The 16113-nt window shown below is 35.0% G+C and overlaps 1 protein-coding gene across 1 annotated transcript in view; it reads right to left on the reverse strand.

The window, feature by feature from the left end:
- The window catches only part of CDC73 (cell division cycle 73), a 112643-nt gene that overhangs the window by 13027 nt on the left and 83503 nt on the right, over window positions 1-16113 (reverse strand). Inside the window, exons 11-13 of the mRNA XM_072867779.1 lie at window positions 8320-8377; window positions 5165-5200; window positions 4703-4790 (exon numbers count right to left, since the gene is read on the reverse strand). Of these exons, the coding sequence (XP_072723880.1) occupies window positions 4703-4790; window positions 5165-5200; window positions 8320-8377 (182 nt within the window). The remainder of the gene's footprint in view (window positions 1-4702; window positions 4791-5164; window positions 5201-8319; window positions 8378-16113) is intronic.

A 16113-nucleotide genomic window follows, 5' to 3' on the forward strand; every position in this document is an offset into this window, starting at 1 on the left:
TGAATATTATAAAAAACCCTGTTAAGACAGTCATTTCACCAATAATTGAAGTAATTAGAAAGTTAATATTTACATATATTTTATCTACCACAACTGACACATACAATTGCGTGCTACACAGAACTGTTCAACACAGTTCTACTTCGGAAAAAGCTACCAAATGTGACAACAGAATTAAGTATTTCTAGACAAGTTGGTAATTTAAAAACTTAAAAGTCAGGTGCAACTTTAATCATGAGCATACCTAATGGCCTGTCCTGCCAACATGTTGCAGGCTTTGCTTTGCCAATATTAACTGATAGGAAACTGTATTTTATAACTTAAAATAAGGATTTGCTTGGTGGTCTTGAGCTTTTAAGAAAACTATTTATGAGTCTCCCCTCACCCATCAGAACTAAGGAATCTGGGCTGGAAAGGTGAAAATAAAATGGTTTGTGGTTTTTGTTTTGTTTTTTAAAATAATTTTTAAAATTACACACTCCCCCAACACCTTTCTTTTACCCAAGTGGCAAGGTCTACATGAAAAGCCAGGAGCACCTAAAATGGTGGAGAGCTTGAGAAGAATTTTGTTCTTTATTACATGTCCCATGCACTGAATGAGAACAAAGTCTTACAGAATATGTAAATAAAAACCAAACAGCCATACATACATTACAGTGATAATCAAATATTCATATGAACAGCATTCTAAAAGGTCACATTTCAAATTTAATTTGTAAATGTGAGGAAGCAAACACATTTTAAATGGCAACAGGAAACCTAGCCACCCCTGCCAAATTAGACAAGAAGCAATATTGCTATTCTACAGTCTAACAATTTCACCACAATATCTGAGACCCCTCAAATTTGGCTGAAACAGACATTCTCAATTCTACTTCTAGCTTTAAATGTTTCTGTGTTTAAGAATTCATTTCGACACTAGTTTTTTGACAGTTTCTCTCCATTTCAGCTAGAAACTGGGTTACAGCCATTAAGGCACCATTCAGTTGTGCCTCAGTTATGTATCTTCTAGAGAATAGCTTCAGTTTTACTTATTGTAAAAATCTGAATATTTTTGAACATACATACATACTGTATCTTTCATAAGATCTTTCATAAGTCTGTATCTTTACAGCCATACTCTATCTTTCATAAGCCATCAATATAACCATGGCTTACTCCATCACCACCTGGACATAAAAGAAAAGCTTAAGAAATCTGAGTATTAAAGAAAACAGCGAAAACCCCATCTTCTGTTGGGAATTACTTGCCACAATACTATAGCTGGTGGCTTAACTACACATTTGTACCTGACACCTTTTTAATCATCCAACACACTAGAAATGCATTCTGAAACCTGACTGTGCAGGAGCTTACATTTTTTTGTTGCTTCTCCAGATTACTATTCCCTAGTGTAAAAAAAAAAAAAAATCCCGTATCTACTTAGAATCAATTTTTATACACCTACTAGGAAATTAATAGCACTCAATTCTCTTGCTGTTAATTGCCAAAATCATTATTCACATAAAAACTGGTGCACTCTCTCACTTTACAAAGACAGCAGGTCCCTTTCCTAAGGTAACAGGCAAGCGACTGAACAAGATCAAATTATGGGAGGTAATTGGTAAGATACTATCCACTGAAATGCCAGAGCTGCTCATGCCTAGGCTCTAAACTCACATCAATTGCTAGCATTAACTTTAAAACACTTTCACTGAGGCCAGGTCAGCACTTTCTGGCCCCCAACTCAGGCATACTGAAAAATGCATGAACAGAGAGTAAGGCAACTCCAATGCTGGACAGTAACCGAGATCATCATATTATACACTTGATTGTGTTTAGAACTGGAGACTTATTTTTACAACCCCCTCAATGTTTTTGTTAGATTACAGTATCAAAAGCTACATACACCTATTTTTGCAGAATGAAGCTTTTTTGGTATTACATTATCCCTGAATCTTTCAGATAGTTTGCTCAATATCAAAGCTGGATAAATCTCAATGAGTTGCCTGGCCACATATGGTAAAACATATCATGAGTAAAAGCATCATCATAATAAAAATACATAATCATCATCTCTAATCATTTACATCTGCCTGACAAAATTACTGTCTCACTTTTGTTCCATGCAAAACAGAAGCATTGCCTCTGAAAAGCCTAACTTCAGATATTCCCAAATACTTCGTCTGGAAAGCCAGATTTTACACAATAATTATGATCTGTTGCATTCAGTGTTGCATTCAGATAGTGAACTAGAATAAAGTGCATTATATGAAATTTTTTTAAAGAAGCCTCACAATATAAAGTATTGACGTTCTGATTTTAAATTAAATTATATCTTTTTATTATTTTAGAAACTCTTCATTTTTATCTTGTACGTGGCTCCTCAGAAAAACAACCTTTCAAAAGGTTATCAAGAATATTTGCATTTTATACAGCATGTGAATTGTATATATTACAATTATAGATAGAAATGTCCCCCTACAAAATCTAAGTTGCAACAAATATCCAACAGACAAATAAGATATCTTAAAAAAAAAAAATCTTAAACCAGTAACATGCTTCTGGTTTATCATTATATGTATTTCATTCTACTCATGATAGCTTTCTTGCTTTCCATATTCTCTACCTCAAAAGAGAGCATAACATTAGTGATGAATTAAACATGCTAAACATCACACAAATGTCAACCAAATTTGGCAAGGGAAAAAAACCCAACAATACTACAGAGCTATGGAAAGGGTTACTAAAAATGTTGGTGTAATTAGTAAGTTTCTTTCAGTCCTTGACAATTGAATTTAATGCCTACCATAGTACTGGATGAAGACCGTCCTGTTTATTTTACAACAAACAATCTAAAATATCTGCCAATGATACTGCAATTACTTTTTCTCATATCCAAAGTAACAATGTGTTGCAGTCCAGTTACTTATAAAAAAATCCAGCATCCTAGACAAAACTATCCTAAAAGACAGGGATTCAGCTGTGACTGTAAGTTTTGATTTTAAGTGGCTTGATCTCTATTTATAGTTTCAGCTAACTTTGTTCCTTAAGAAACATTTAAATGGAGGGAATCCCAAAAGTTGGTTTTAGTTATGAAACCCAAATACTCATTCTTTATTATCATACACTTCACAGAACTGTGCTGCCTCAGGTATCAGGCATGGAAGAAAAAGTTGCCCTGTAAACAGCCCACGTCACACATGTCTCAGGTTCCGTACTGTAACAATCCTGGGGGGCCTCATTCTCCCAGGGTTCTCCTACACTGCTTAGCACTCTCCCCTGCAATGGCTCTTACTCTTCCAGCTTCAAAAATCCCTTCTCCTTGTGCTATATCATTCATCTCCTCTGATGGCTAACACAAGCAGGCTGATTACCTCTAGAAATAAAAGAAATTCAAATCTACCTGCATCTTCCTCAGTAGGGGTAAGGGGTATTAATTTGGGTGTGTCTTTTCTATCTGGACAATATTTCTTTATTCCAAAACTTGCGGCAATGACCTGTGTCTTCCAAATCTCTACTCTTCTGTCAACTTTAGCTGAAAGTGGAGAACGTGTTAAAGGCAGCAGTGACTTAGAGGCAGAAATTAGATAAGTCTTACTTTGGAAAACCATCACATATCTATCAATCACACTTCACATCAAGGCTAGTTCTACACTCCACACACCTGAACAGTAAAAACAAATCCTGCAGCCATTCCTAAACAAACTACTTCAATAAATTTGAATGCAAAAAAAAAAAAAAATACAGGCCAGGTGGCATATTTTCTAGAACAGCGCTAGACCTGGCATGGCTAAATAAATTAAATGTTGCTCTTCTGAATTCTGCTACTGCACTTCCGATTCATTAACATACCTTGCTTCTTCACTTTGTCTTTCATACTTGTTAACTACATCAGTGTCCTCCTTTGACCCCTTAAACTTAATTTCATTTTTTTCTGGATCATGTTCTTTGCACTCTAACGATCAGCCTCCTCTTGGGGCAGGTCTTGAGAAGTTAACTGTAGCTCTACCCCAGCAGAGCTGAAAACAGTGCAAGCCTCCTAGCACAGATATACTTAGACATGACATATAGGTGCTTTATTCCATTATAGCTATTTCCATGTCAGAAAGTCACAAACTATATAGATGTAAAAGCCAGGGCTTGTACATGTAAAATTTTTTCTTAAACATAAAAACCCACATAAACAAGCAACGTCCTCTGTCAACACAATTCTATCAGTCTAGTAACTGCTTGCACATTAGACTATAGTGTTAAAAGCCAGCATTCTCTCCTATGAAATATTTCAGAAGAGGCACCGAGAGTCCAGTACGCTTACTGGATCTTTGATGATATGTGCCAGTAATCTAGGAACTAGAAATAGCCTAAGCCTTCTTCAATTGTAAGGATTTGTTATCGGTTGCACGTGTGCATATATGTTACATAAAAAAAACCCAAACAACAACCAAACCACACTACACACATTAGAAATGGTACTGTAAGACTTTCTTCTCAATCTGCCCATATGGCCCACAGTCACAACTGTGCAAAAACTCTGAAAATAAGTTTCTGCTTTTTTGCTGCTATTCAGGAGGCATTAATTTCTTTTATACTCTGGTCTGTAAAACTAGCGTGTCACAAGACAGTAGATACTCCCTCTTGCTTAATTACTAATTTGGTACTAGTACACCTTTATATATGAAAACAGTTTTTTTTACACAGTGTGTTCTAATCAGCCACTTACTTCAGATCTTGCAGAAGGTCCTTTGCATTAAGCATCGTTATTAAAGAGGTTGTGGCTGCTGGAATAATGATTATGGGAGTTCGAGATCCTGTAGAGATAATAAAGTTGCATTTGCCTGGGGGTTTTTTTGTTGTGGTTTTGGTTGGTTCCCCCCCCCGCCCCTTTTTTCATTAAAGGAACTGTACATAAAAACAAAACAGTTGCTTAACAGATCAAAATAATGGAAAAATATTCAAGGAAAATTGTAGTAAACCTTTCCTAAACTGAAGGTTTTCATTCATGAAAAAAAGCATACCCCTGTATCAGGAGTCTCTAAATATGGGTAGGACCCGTATTTAGCAAAACAGAATGCTGTCTGCATTCCACTGCTTGTTTATATTGTTGCTTGTGGTTCCAGCAAAAGATAGAGTGGGCACAATTCACACAAAAACTAAAAGAATCATGTAACTAAAATTGACTCACCTTTTTTCTGGTTTGGAGGTGGCCTTGCTTGAGAAACTGAGAAAAAACAGAAAATATGGCAGGATGACTAACATATAAATACAAATGTCGTGGTAAGACAACATTTCAATGATTTTAGTTGCAGGAGTGAACAGAGAAGAGTCACACTATAGTCATTAGATCATTTTCAGACACGCAATACACAAAGTTGAAGGAGGGATTTATAATTTGGGTCTCAGTATTCAGAAGACAAACAGCTTTTGACTGTCTGAAACAGATGTTAGGACAGCTGAGTCAATCTCTCCTAATTTTACTGAAACTAGTCATCCCTCTCCATCCTCCTCAAAAGGTTGGGGCACTATAGCATTGACAAAAATTGCCAGCAATCTTGAAAAAAGCTGCTTGTAGATCATAAGTTCAATAGTGCTGAACCAACAGGAAGACTGTTTCACAACTAATCTTTACAGACCCTCACCTTTTCATTAGTAGTTATCATTGCATGAGATCCGTAGGGTTTAGCTAACCTTAACAGATATAGAACTTTCAAAAATCAAAATCTAAATTTCAGGCTTACTCAAGTTAATTTTGGATTGCAGTTTGAATTACATGAGCTCTTTGGGTGCCAAAAACAATGACACTTGACAGATAGTGTAGCACTCAAGCAAAAAAACCCCAAACAAACAAAAAACCACCACAAAAAAACCAAAACCAAACCACAACAAAAAAAACCCAAAAACACAACAAAGAACCAACAAAAAACCCCCAAACCACCAAAAAAACCACACAAACAAATACTGGCCAGATAGAAACCAAAGAATTCTGCCCCTGCCTCCCCTCTCCCCAATAAAATGTTTCCACTTCAGTCTTCCAAGTTGTGACCTCCTCAATATGGGAGATACTTCAGTCCAAAGTTGGAAAAGCATATATATTTCTTCACTTTGGTGCTATTACTGAATAACCTGGCTTCCTCCAAATAAACATTTTATAGTTCAGTTTTCACAAGTCCTAGCTTAAAGGAAGAACTGTTGTGCTTGATAATTATCATCATACGTGTTTATCCTAATTCACAAAATCAGAAAGTGGTGAGTAGTAGAAAGATTGATGCAGACCAACTCAAGTCTCAACTGCTACTATGCATGACAAATTTCATTAATTGACTTCCAATTTCATAGCACCAACTTGCTCATGTTTATTTACAACCGTTTCAGAAACTGCCTAGAACAGTATAAATATTCACAACACATAGTTGCCATTGTTGAAATATTGGGACCATGTCCTTAATTATCTTTTCCTGACACTGTCAAATGCACAGATATAATTGGCAACACTATATTGAACTACATGAACTTTACCTACCCAATGATTTTTAAATTTTATTTTTTTAAATGTAGGTATCTCCTTAATGTAAAAAGTTCCTGAAATATATGGGCAGTGTCAGCTGCCCTAAAAAAAAAAAAAAAAGGGGGGGGGGGGGCGCGCATGGGAGGGAAGAATCATCTGTAAGAAATTTGATAGCTGTACCAAGGCAGGTTAGTAGAAAAGTAGGTACTGCAGAAAGGTGCAGAAAAAAAATCTTAAGTTAAAAGCACATCAAGGTATTTCTTCAAATCAGTATTGTACAACTGTTTTGTCCAATTCAACTACCGCTTCTTATGTGCAAAGCATCCTCCTCCTGGAAATTGCATGTTTTAAATACTTTGACTGCTAAGAACAGAACAACTGATTTTTTTAAAAGTTCCAAACCCCAAAATATCCTAGAACAGGCAGAAAGATATATATTTTTTTTTTTTCCATGAAGCAGTATATACTTTCTTCAGACTATACCTCTGTTCTTTATTCTCTTTTCAACTTACAATATATAGAGGCAAGATAATGGATTAGATTGGCCTTAGAGAAGGGCAGTATCAGTATAACGTGTATAATGTACAAAAAAATACACTTCTGCCAGTTAATGCCCGTGAAGTCACAGTTCGCAGTAGGGACCTGTGACAACTCAGTCAGATTTCTGCTCTTGCCACTTCTACCCTTTTCATACTGCTGTCTGTCAACTCCATTTGCATTATTATGCTTAACGGGGCTAGTCAGATAAGTATGACAGGCTGCATGACCTTTCTAGAACCAAACTAACCACACACAAGAATCTGTGCACAACAGCATTTAGGTAAGCTGAGAATACTGAATATTAGAATAGATTTTTGGGGAAGAATCATTTTTACAATACTAAGTCTTAGCATGAAATCCTACTAATAAATCTCAAGGAAATAGCAAGGCATGCATTGAAAGCATTTAGTAGTCTCCACAAGAATATACAGTACGCCAGCAGTACTTCTAGAAAAAGTATATTCATTTTAAAAGGTAGCTTTGTTTCCAAAAATCCCAGAATGTTCCCCTTCCAATGCCTTCATAACAACAATAACCATCATCTTGTTCTTAAATAACACCTTTCACTCGAGTCTTTCTTTGACCAAATCAGAAATTCTCATAGTACGTAAACTAAGTGCAGATATGCACATAGCTGTTTGGAAACACTGATCCTCTCATATACTGTGTGTACCCTTACACTTTTAAAAACTCTAAGGGTTTCTCATTAAAACAAAACAAAGTACTTGTATCATTCTATCTTTGAATATCAAATTGAGATTCAATCTGACATACAAAACGGACTTGGTAGCTAAAATCTACTAACTGGGAATTAAAAAGCCAGTTGAGGATTCTGGCCCCATTACAAATATCTTATGTGCTAAGAAGTGTGAAGAAGTAATGATAACGCATTCAGAGAAAGACTTATTTCTGATATGTTAATAATAGAAGTAATAATATATCTCTTTTTGAGATTAGCTTTTCTATTTAGGTTGTTTCTCCTTGGAGTATTAACCAGCTCTTATTATACATTTGAGCTGGCATTTGTGAACTACCAAGCCAACAACCAAGAAGTTCATCTCTTTTTAATTTCACTAGAGCATCCTTTCTATGGGCTAATTGGGCAACACACTAAAGAGAATGAACCCAAGCCCCATGGTATAACATTAACCAAAAAGTTATGTGTTATTTCCAATACATTTGCAGTTAAAGGCCACAAATAAACAGTCTCCACTTCAGCTAAAGTTTTAAATAGTACTTCTTTAAAACTCATACTTATTTGGAACAGAAGCACAAATGATAGTAGGCTACCTTACCTGGTCGTGGTACAGGCTGTGCTGCTGGAGTTTGTGTTTTTCGAGCAGAAGCACCTTCCTTTTAAAAGACAGAAGAGGTAACATTAACAGCTGGCCTTCTTGTCAGGTACATGGGCTTTTTAAATGAACACAGAGCTACAGAGGGTATCATGAAAATGAGGGCAATATGTTTCCATTAAAGAGAAGAAAGAAAATAGTGAAAATATTCTAAACTCGTTTTCAGTTTCTGGTTTAGACTTGGGGAGGACAGACAACCTCATAAGCTTTTATGGGTTTACATTTTAACTATCCAGTGCCAATCAGTAACTTTTTTCCTATATTCAAAGAAACCTGTTCTGTTTATAGTATTGTTTCATTTTATCTATGACCACTTTCACCAAGGGTTAATAACATAAGCATAAGCAATCGGCTATAGAAATTTCAAAACAAGATCTGCTTATGCTCTGGATGGAAAACTAGGACCAAGAAATTGCAGTGCATTCCTTCCTTGAAGAGTTTTAGTGCCCAGAAATAGCACTCATGATAATTAGTTCTGCTCATGCCTTATCCAATTACCTTAATGTAACAAACAAAAGACCTGCACTACTATTTATTCTTGTTAACTCTGCAGAGTCAACACACCACATAAGAGAATAGTGAGGTCACACGTCTGGTTCCAAAGCAACATTAAATTCCTGCAAGAACAAATTCTGTTCTCAGTTACTTCTGTGAAACCTCACTGAACAAAACATGTATTACTAACAATATTATTAACACTGTAAAAAAATGCTATATATTCCAGCCACTTCAATTTGCAAGGCTGACAGAAAACCTTTTAACATGGAACCATGAATTTTATCTGAAAATACTTAAATGCTATGTGAAGCATATCCTTCAACTGTGAGGCACTCAGAAAGGTCAGAGATCCCACCCTGGGAAAACCTGTTGGAAAGGACTCCAATATGGCATTATCACATTTGTATGTCCACGCATAAATAATATGTTCTGCAATTCAAAATAAAAAAAGGCTAATGAGCAGGAGACTACACACAAGCAGCCTCAAGTTCCATGATTTAAACAACACAAAGAAACTGCTTTTCAGTTTCCACCATGAAAGTTAAAACTCTGTTTTTAACTCAAGAACTGTGAAGTACAAATAGAAGAGAAGATCACTTGACAAGTCCTTAGAAAACACAAATTTACTCAAAATATCTCTTCCCTAAGCTTTAGTCAAAGCCACCCATGATTACTTACAATAGGCTGGAGCTGACATTTGGTACAGTGTGCAGCTTTTGTAACTTTTATAGTCAGCAACCTCCTATTAATCTTCAGCATAAGAATTTAACCCCCCATTGCAAGAAACGGATTAAACTCAAATTTCGCTGTACTCTTTTCTGATTATTAAAATACCAACATCTATGTAGGGCACTTGAGACAGTTGTTATTTTAAGACTTACTTTTTCAGTATCTGAGAAAAGGTATTTTTGCCTATGTCCTTTCACAATCATTACTCAGCAAATGATAAAAATCAAAATACCACACTCTAAAGGAAGAGCAGCAGGAAAGGCTGACTACATTTGAAAGAAGCCTTGCGACTGAGAAACAGCAGTTATTTGAAACATCATCACCTTTCTTTTCACCAAGAAAGTGGAAATAAAACATTTTGCATCTGTTTCTATAGAAAAATGTAATTTTCTGTGTGAAAAGACTGTTCCTGTGGTGCACTAATTACACATGTTGAAGAAATACCAAGAATTCTCCCATAACATTTCCTTGAATTTAAAGCATTTTATGAAATGGAAAAAAAAAAACCCTCAAGCTGAAGAAACGTCACTTCCTGCAATGCTGTTCCAAGTTTCTAAATCCAATTCCGTTTGTTTGGATCCTTAACTATTACTGTCTGCAGTCCCACACGTCCATTCCCCTTTCCGCCCCTACAGAATCAGTACGGCAACTTTTCAGCCTCCCCTTCCACTTATTCAGTGCCTCCCATATCTTAAACAGGACCTACGGCAGCTGCAGCGAAGGGAGGGAACCAGGAGCTGCTTCAGAGATTCTGGAGTTTTTCTGCAGCCTTGGAAAGAATTATAACCAAATTATAACCAAAGCCTTACTTTGGTTTCCATATGACTTGTGCTTGTGATTTCTCTCTTCACCAAAATCTCCATAAAGCACCAGAATATACAGAGAATCAAGCCTAACAAAATAATTGGCAAATTATCTGAGAGTTTTTCATACTTTCCTCTGAATTATCTTCTCTAAAGTGATTAAGTGGGAAACTTAGTGCAGAAGCCTAAAACAAAAAGGCAGGGCTTTGAGAACATTGCAACTGAAACAAACAAAAAAACCAGCCCCATAACAACAACAACAAAAAAAGCAGATAAAAAAATTGCATGAAAATATGTGAGTAATGGTAGGAAATAAATTCATTTAAATGAGTAGATACAAGAGACAGCTACCACTTCCATGCCTACAACCTTTCTATTTGTAAGAACAATTTCTGCAAATCAATAAATGATGGAGGTCACAGCTAAATCACTGCCTTAGACTGTGATAATTTCATGGATGAACCGCAGCTCACAACTCCTGATATTCTGGCATCTTCGCACAGAAGCTCATGTGTCAGCTACTGAAGGCATAACATCCACCCTTCGTAACTGATTTACATCTCTTCTCTCTTTATGTTTATCAGTGACCTAATCACCACCTCCTATTATGTAAAAACTGCAGACAATGTAGCAAAAGAAGCTCTGATCAATACTTCAATCCCATATTTCTTAAATGGTTTGCAAGGAGAAAACTGTTAAGATGAGGAAGAAACAAAAGTACAGAGCAGTGATGGTTGACAAGATACACTAAGTAGAGAAGAAAACCTGCTTTCAACAAGGAAGTCATTAGCAGGATAATTTTGCTAACATTTCACACTGTCCTGAAAACAAAAGATGCCGAGTTTAGATACAAAGTGAATGCTTTTCAAAAGCATTTAGATAGAGATATAAGTTTTTCCTATGACAACGCACTAATTTATAATACAAGCTCTGTTTACAAGGCAGGTATAACCACAGAGAACTACATGCTAGGATTTCTCCCAGAAGAAAAGAAAATTGACAGAGTTAGCTTCATTGTTGGTTCATTCAACCACACAAGGTAAGTGCTGCTGGTAATTTATGGTCTGTTGCTACTTGGAGGCAACTTCTCATTTGCATGCTCTAACTCCTTGTAAAGACAGTAGCTTATTTCTCAGTGAACACACAGTAAGATATTTCAAATCTTCTAATGTGAAGTTTTTCATGTAAAAGTTACTCGTAAGTAACTAGCACACTGCAAATTCAAACTCCAGTTAGGGGAGCTTTTGTTCATGCAGCTGTACCCTAAGCATCAGAAGCAGCAGAAATTGCTGTTCAGCTATTTAAAGAACATTCATTTCCTCAAAGTTTCCGAACACTTAACAGTTTTGCTCAAAGATGACATACCTAATTCTTATGCATAAGCTGTTTGAGACTGTTAAGGAGTATATTATGAATATTCATAAGTTGAAACTAATTTAGTAACAAAACCATGTAATTTGAAAAATACAAATCTTCTTTAAGACGACCTCTTAACATCATATTTTAATCAAAACCATATTACTTGGTTTAGTTGTGCTAATTTACCATAGCAGGTTATACATAGTTTACTTATGATTTACATTAAATATATGAGTACTTAACCATTCAGAAGCAACAACCTAACATAGAATGAAATCAGGAAAACAGATACCAAAAGCTTCATACTTTCCTGGATTTCACTGCATCATTTACAGGTACACAACTGTATATACTCTTCAGTGGAATTCATTCCATTTAAGTACTAATGTTTCCTATCATATTAGACATTTGCAAAATGTCTGCCCAATAACTGTTTTTATTTTAGTGTATGCCTTCTGCTATTTAGCATTGTCCTACCTAAACACCTAAAAATATTGGGTTCACAAACCAATGCATGAATAGAAAACAGGTTAGCACACGTGAAAAAAAAAATCCCGATTTCCACTTATAGACAAACAAGGGAAAAAAAAACCCACACCGTGCAGGATGACTGATTTCTACTATTATGGTACGCCCTGGTAATTAAGCTTTTCGTCCCTCATTCCCTGATACAATTTCTATGTTTGTCTTAACAATTCAGACACTGCTATGTGCTCCGATAAGTTTTGTGAAAGTAAACTATGCTTACAATAACAAGAAGCTTTAGGTCTATTGCTTAAAGTCCCTTAAATTTGTACATTTTGTATACAGCTTACTTCACACGTTTCCTTTCACATGTGCATTCATTTTCCCTTCCCTGTTTCTACCTTATACAGGCAAGTTGCAATATATTATGAAGATGCAAGTTGTTTTGGACAGATTCTTATAACGCTTGTCTGTCCTCCAACATATTTCATCCTCAATCCATTTTACTGTAAGAAGTTCAACAACTTTTAAAAGATCTATTTCTTGCAATAGTAAATCTGAGACATTCCATCTACACAAACATCAAAAATTACCTAAAACCAAAAAGTAAACTATGGTCAATATATAGTTGTAGTTAGTTACTCAACAGGGGGCGTTGGTTTGTTTGGTTTTTTTAACAGCTTTTAAAGCCTTCTGCAGTGTTTGTTGACCATTTTCATTTAAAAAAAATAATCTGTCATTCTTTCTATTAATTTGCAAAAATCACCAATTATCAATATTCATCTAATACCATGACCTAACTAGTATTTTTCTATATTTAGAAAAAATTCTATATTTTAGATTATCTAGTGCTTTTCTTAAGTCTAAATGAGCATTAACATCTACAGTTTTTCTTTCTTTCATTTCTCAACTGGAATCAGAAATTGCCTAAACATAACTCATGCTACATTTTAGGAAATGAACCCTCATGTTTTAAGCAATGAAACACGTTATACTGGTAGAATTTTTTTCTTGGGGGCACATTTCACATATACCCAATATAGTTTACTCTCTTGAAGCTATCAAGAGCTTCAAGAAGCTTTAATAAAAAAAGTTGTTAGTTTATTAGTAATAGTTATAACTAAAATAACTAATAGTTTATTAGTTAATAAACTATTAGAAGTTTCTTATTGTGGCTTTACAAGGTACAAATAATGGAAGGAAAAACCTCAAACTATTTCATTGCACATTCACTATCCCAACTGGTTTCTGTGTAGAGATCCATACAGTCGGTAATATTTTGACCTTTAAAAAAATGTTAGGAGCAATGGATGAAATTGACAATTTGATGCCATCTTGTGGCTTTTTTAATTTAGCAAATTTAATTTCTATCTTGTTCCTTTATAATGTTTAAATTAGTACAAGATCTTTACCCAAAAATCTAAAAATTATTAGGTAACTTGCATGCTCCTGCACAGAAGTAGTACAAGTAAATAGTAACATTTGATTCTGCAAGAAGTATTAGCAACTGCTTGCACATAAAACATAAAGCAGCTTTCAGCTTCACCATCCATAGCGGACAACAATTCAACCAAAGACTGTTCTGTTCATAAAGATGAACGTAGTAAAAGCACAACACTCAGATCTCAAATGAGGAAAAAAAACCCAAACATGTGGATGGTAAGCCTCTAAAATTATCTTTAAGAACAGGTTTAAATTTATCTATTCAATTTGGGACAGAAGAGACTCTAAGAATTCATTTTAATTACCAGCAACTATACTATCATTGCCTGAGTGATTTAAAGTATCAACTCTTTGAAAATTCTAGTAAAGCCAGCCTAAAGAACTATGGCAAAATCTAAAAGAACTGCATAGTTAAAAATAATATTATTTTTCTGGAAATTAAATCTTGTATACATCAATGTATGACAAACAGCCAAAACAATGGGATGACTTCAAAAACAGGTATCTAACATCTGGTCCAGATGCCCTACTTTAAGCTAGATAGAAACATCTATCTATTTCATATAAATAGCTTAGATTCTGACAACATAGGCCTTTGTTCTTAAAATTTAAAGCCCTTAAAGGCCGGGGGGGTGGGGAGGAAATCTTCCAAAGAATCAAGCAAAACAATCCAACTGAGTTGCTCTGCCTCTGCAGTCTTCCTAATAAGTCTCTGACTTCTGTTATATCAAGAAAATGTGAATACTATTTTAAGTTTAACTAGTGTTTCATATTATCATTTTATTTACACATGAAACTGGTATAGCTTATTTGCATACTTCTATGCACACAAATCTGCATATGCAGTCCCCCAAGACAGATATTTAAATAATAAATTGCAAGCTTTTTAACTGCCTTACTAATTTTAAACCATGCTGTAAAAAAATAGAATTTGATAACAGGATCTTAACTATTGTGCAAATACTGCTAATATCACAGTCATTTTAACTTCCATTGCTTGTAATACTAATAAAAAGGTCATTTCTACTGTTTACATTGTTTCAACTTCTTCATAGTCTAGAAAAGAGAGTGGGAGTTTAAGCAGAATTAAAGATATTTTTATAGAATGAATTTAAAAAGGGGAAAAGTTAACCATTATTTATCAAAGGCTTCTGATACCAACTGCCTAAGGAAAATAACACCATAGCTTCACTATTTCCTACTTTGACAACTAAAAATCTGATGTGACAAAAGGGGTTAGTAAAAATTATATAAATCATATTTATTTAAAAATACAAAACTGCTAAGACCGAAGATCATGTCTTATCAAGCATAGTTTGACAAAAAATACCAACGGAAGATTGCCAATCCTCAAATTCAGTTGCAAGAAAGAAAACTTGATGCCCATCTTCTTACAAAGATAAGGCAAATTTCATTATAGTTCTCAAAATACTGTTAAAGTTAGTACATACAACAAATTTTGCAAGTGTAAGGAAATCAGATGTAGACAGTCTCTTCTGAATGAGTACAGCGTTACAATGATGGAGGAGATGGAGAAAGGAGAAGCAAGGGAGGGTGGCAGAAATAGAACTATACTGATGTCATCAAGGGACTGAAATGTAGAAATACTTGTTGTTCCTCAGCATTCAAATTAAACTTTTGTTTACAAATCTACTCCTTTATTAATCCATTATAGAATTCAAACTGACAAGATTACTCAAATTCTTAGACACTGACACTGTAAAACATAATAAAGAACAGGACTGATGGGTTTTTTCAGTAGCCCTTTAGGCAGGCCTGGAGATCAGTGTCATTGAAAAAAATGAAAAATACTTACTGCTATTTCTTGTTTATTACAACCAGGTTAAAAGACGTTCAGTTTAAACATGGAAAAACATGACTGGATTAACTGGACTGCTTATAGATAGCTTAGGCAATACTCTGGTTCTGCAAAGAAAATTGATCTAAGCAACACAAATCACAACTGAATCTAAATGAATACTCTAGTGACTAGTGATCAACTAAGGACAAAACAATATAAATATGCTAAAATAGTAATAATAAAAATTATTGGAGATGCTTTTGGAAAGGGTTAATGAAAGCAACAATTACTGAGATGCCTTAAAACTTAAGCATTACCCCCAAAGCTAAGCTTTCAAAACATTCCTGAACAGTCATCAAAGTGTGCTAGAGCTCCTCCAATCTTTATCCTTGCACAAAGTATCAGTAAAATTAAGATCTTCGTCTTGAATTTACATCAGTCAAGTAATTTCAAACTGTTGCTGTTGAAATAGCAATTTTGAGTTGAAGAGGAATGTTGGTGACAAAGCCAGATTAAACATGTAAGCACTTCCATTTTCCTGGGGATAAGCTGTTTTCATCAAAAACCAACCCTTAATCCTGAAAAGAGAACTCCAGAGGTTTTGTTTGTTTAAAAAAATCAAGGCCTGCCTATACCTAC

The sequence above is a fragment of the Ciconia boyciana genome, chromosome 7, assembly GCF_034638445.1.
Source record: "Ciconia boyciana chromosome 7, ASM3463844v1, whole genome shotgun sequence".
NCBI lineage: Eukaryota > Metazoa > Chordata > Aves > Ciconiiformes > Ciconiidae > Ciconia > Ciconia boyciana.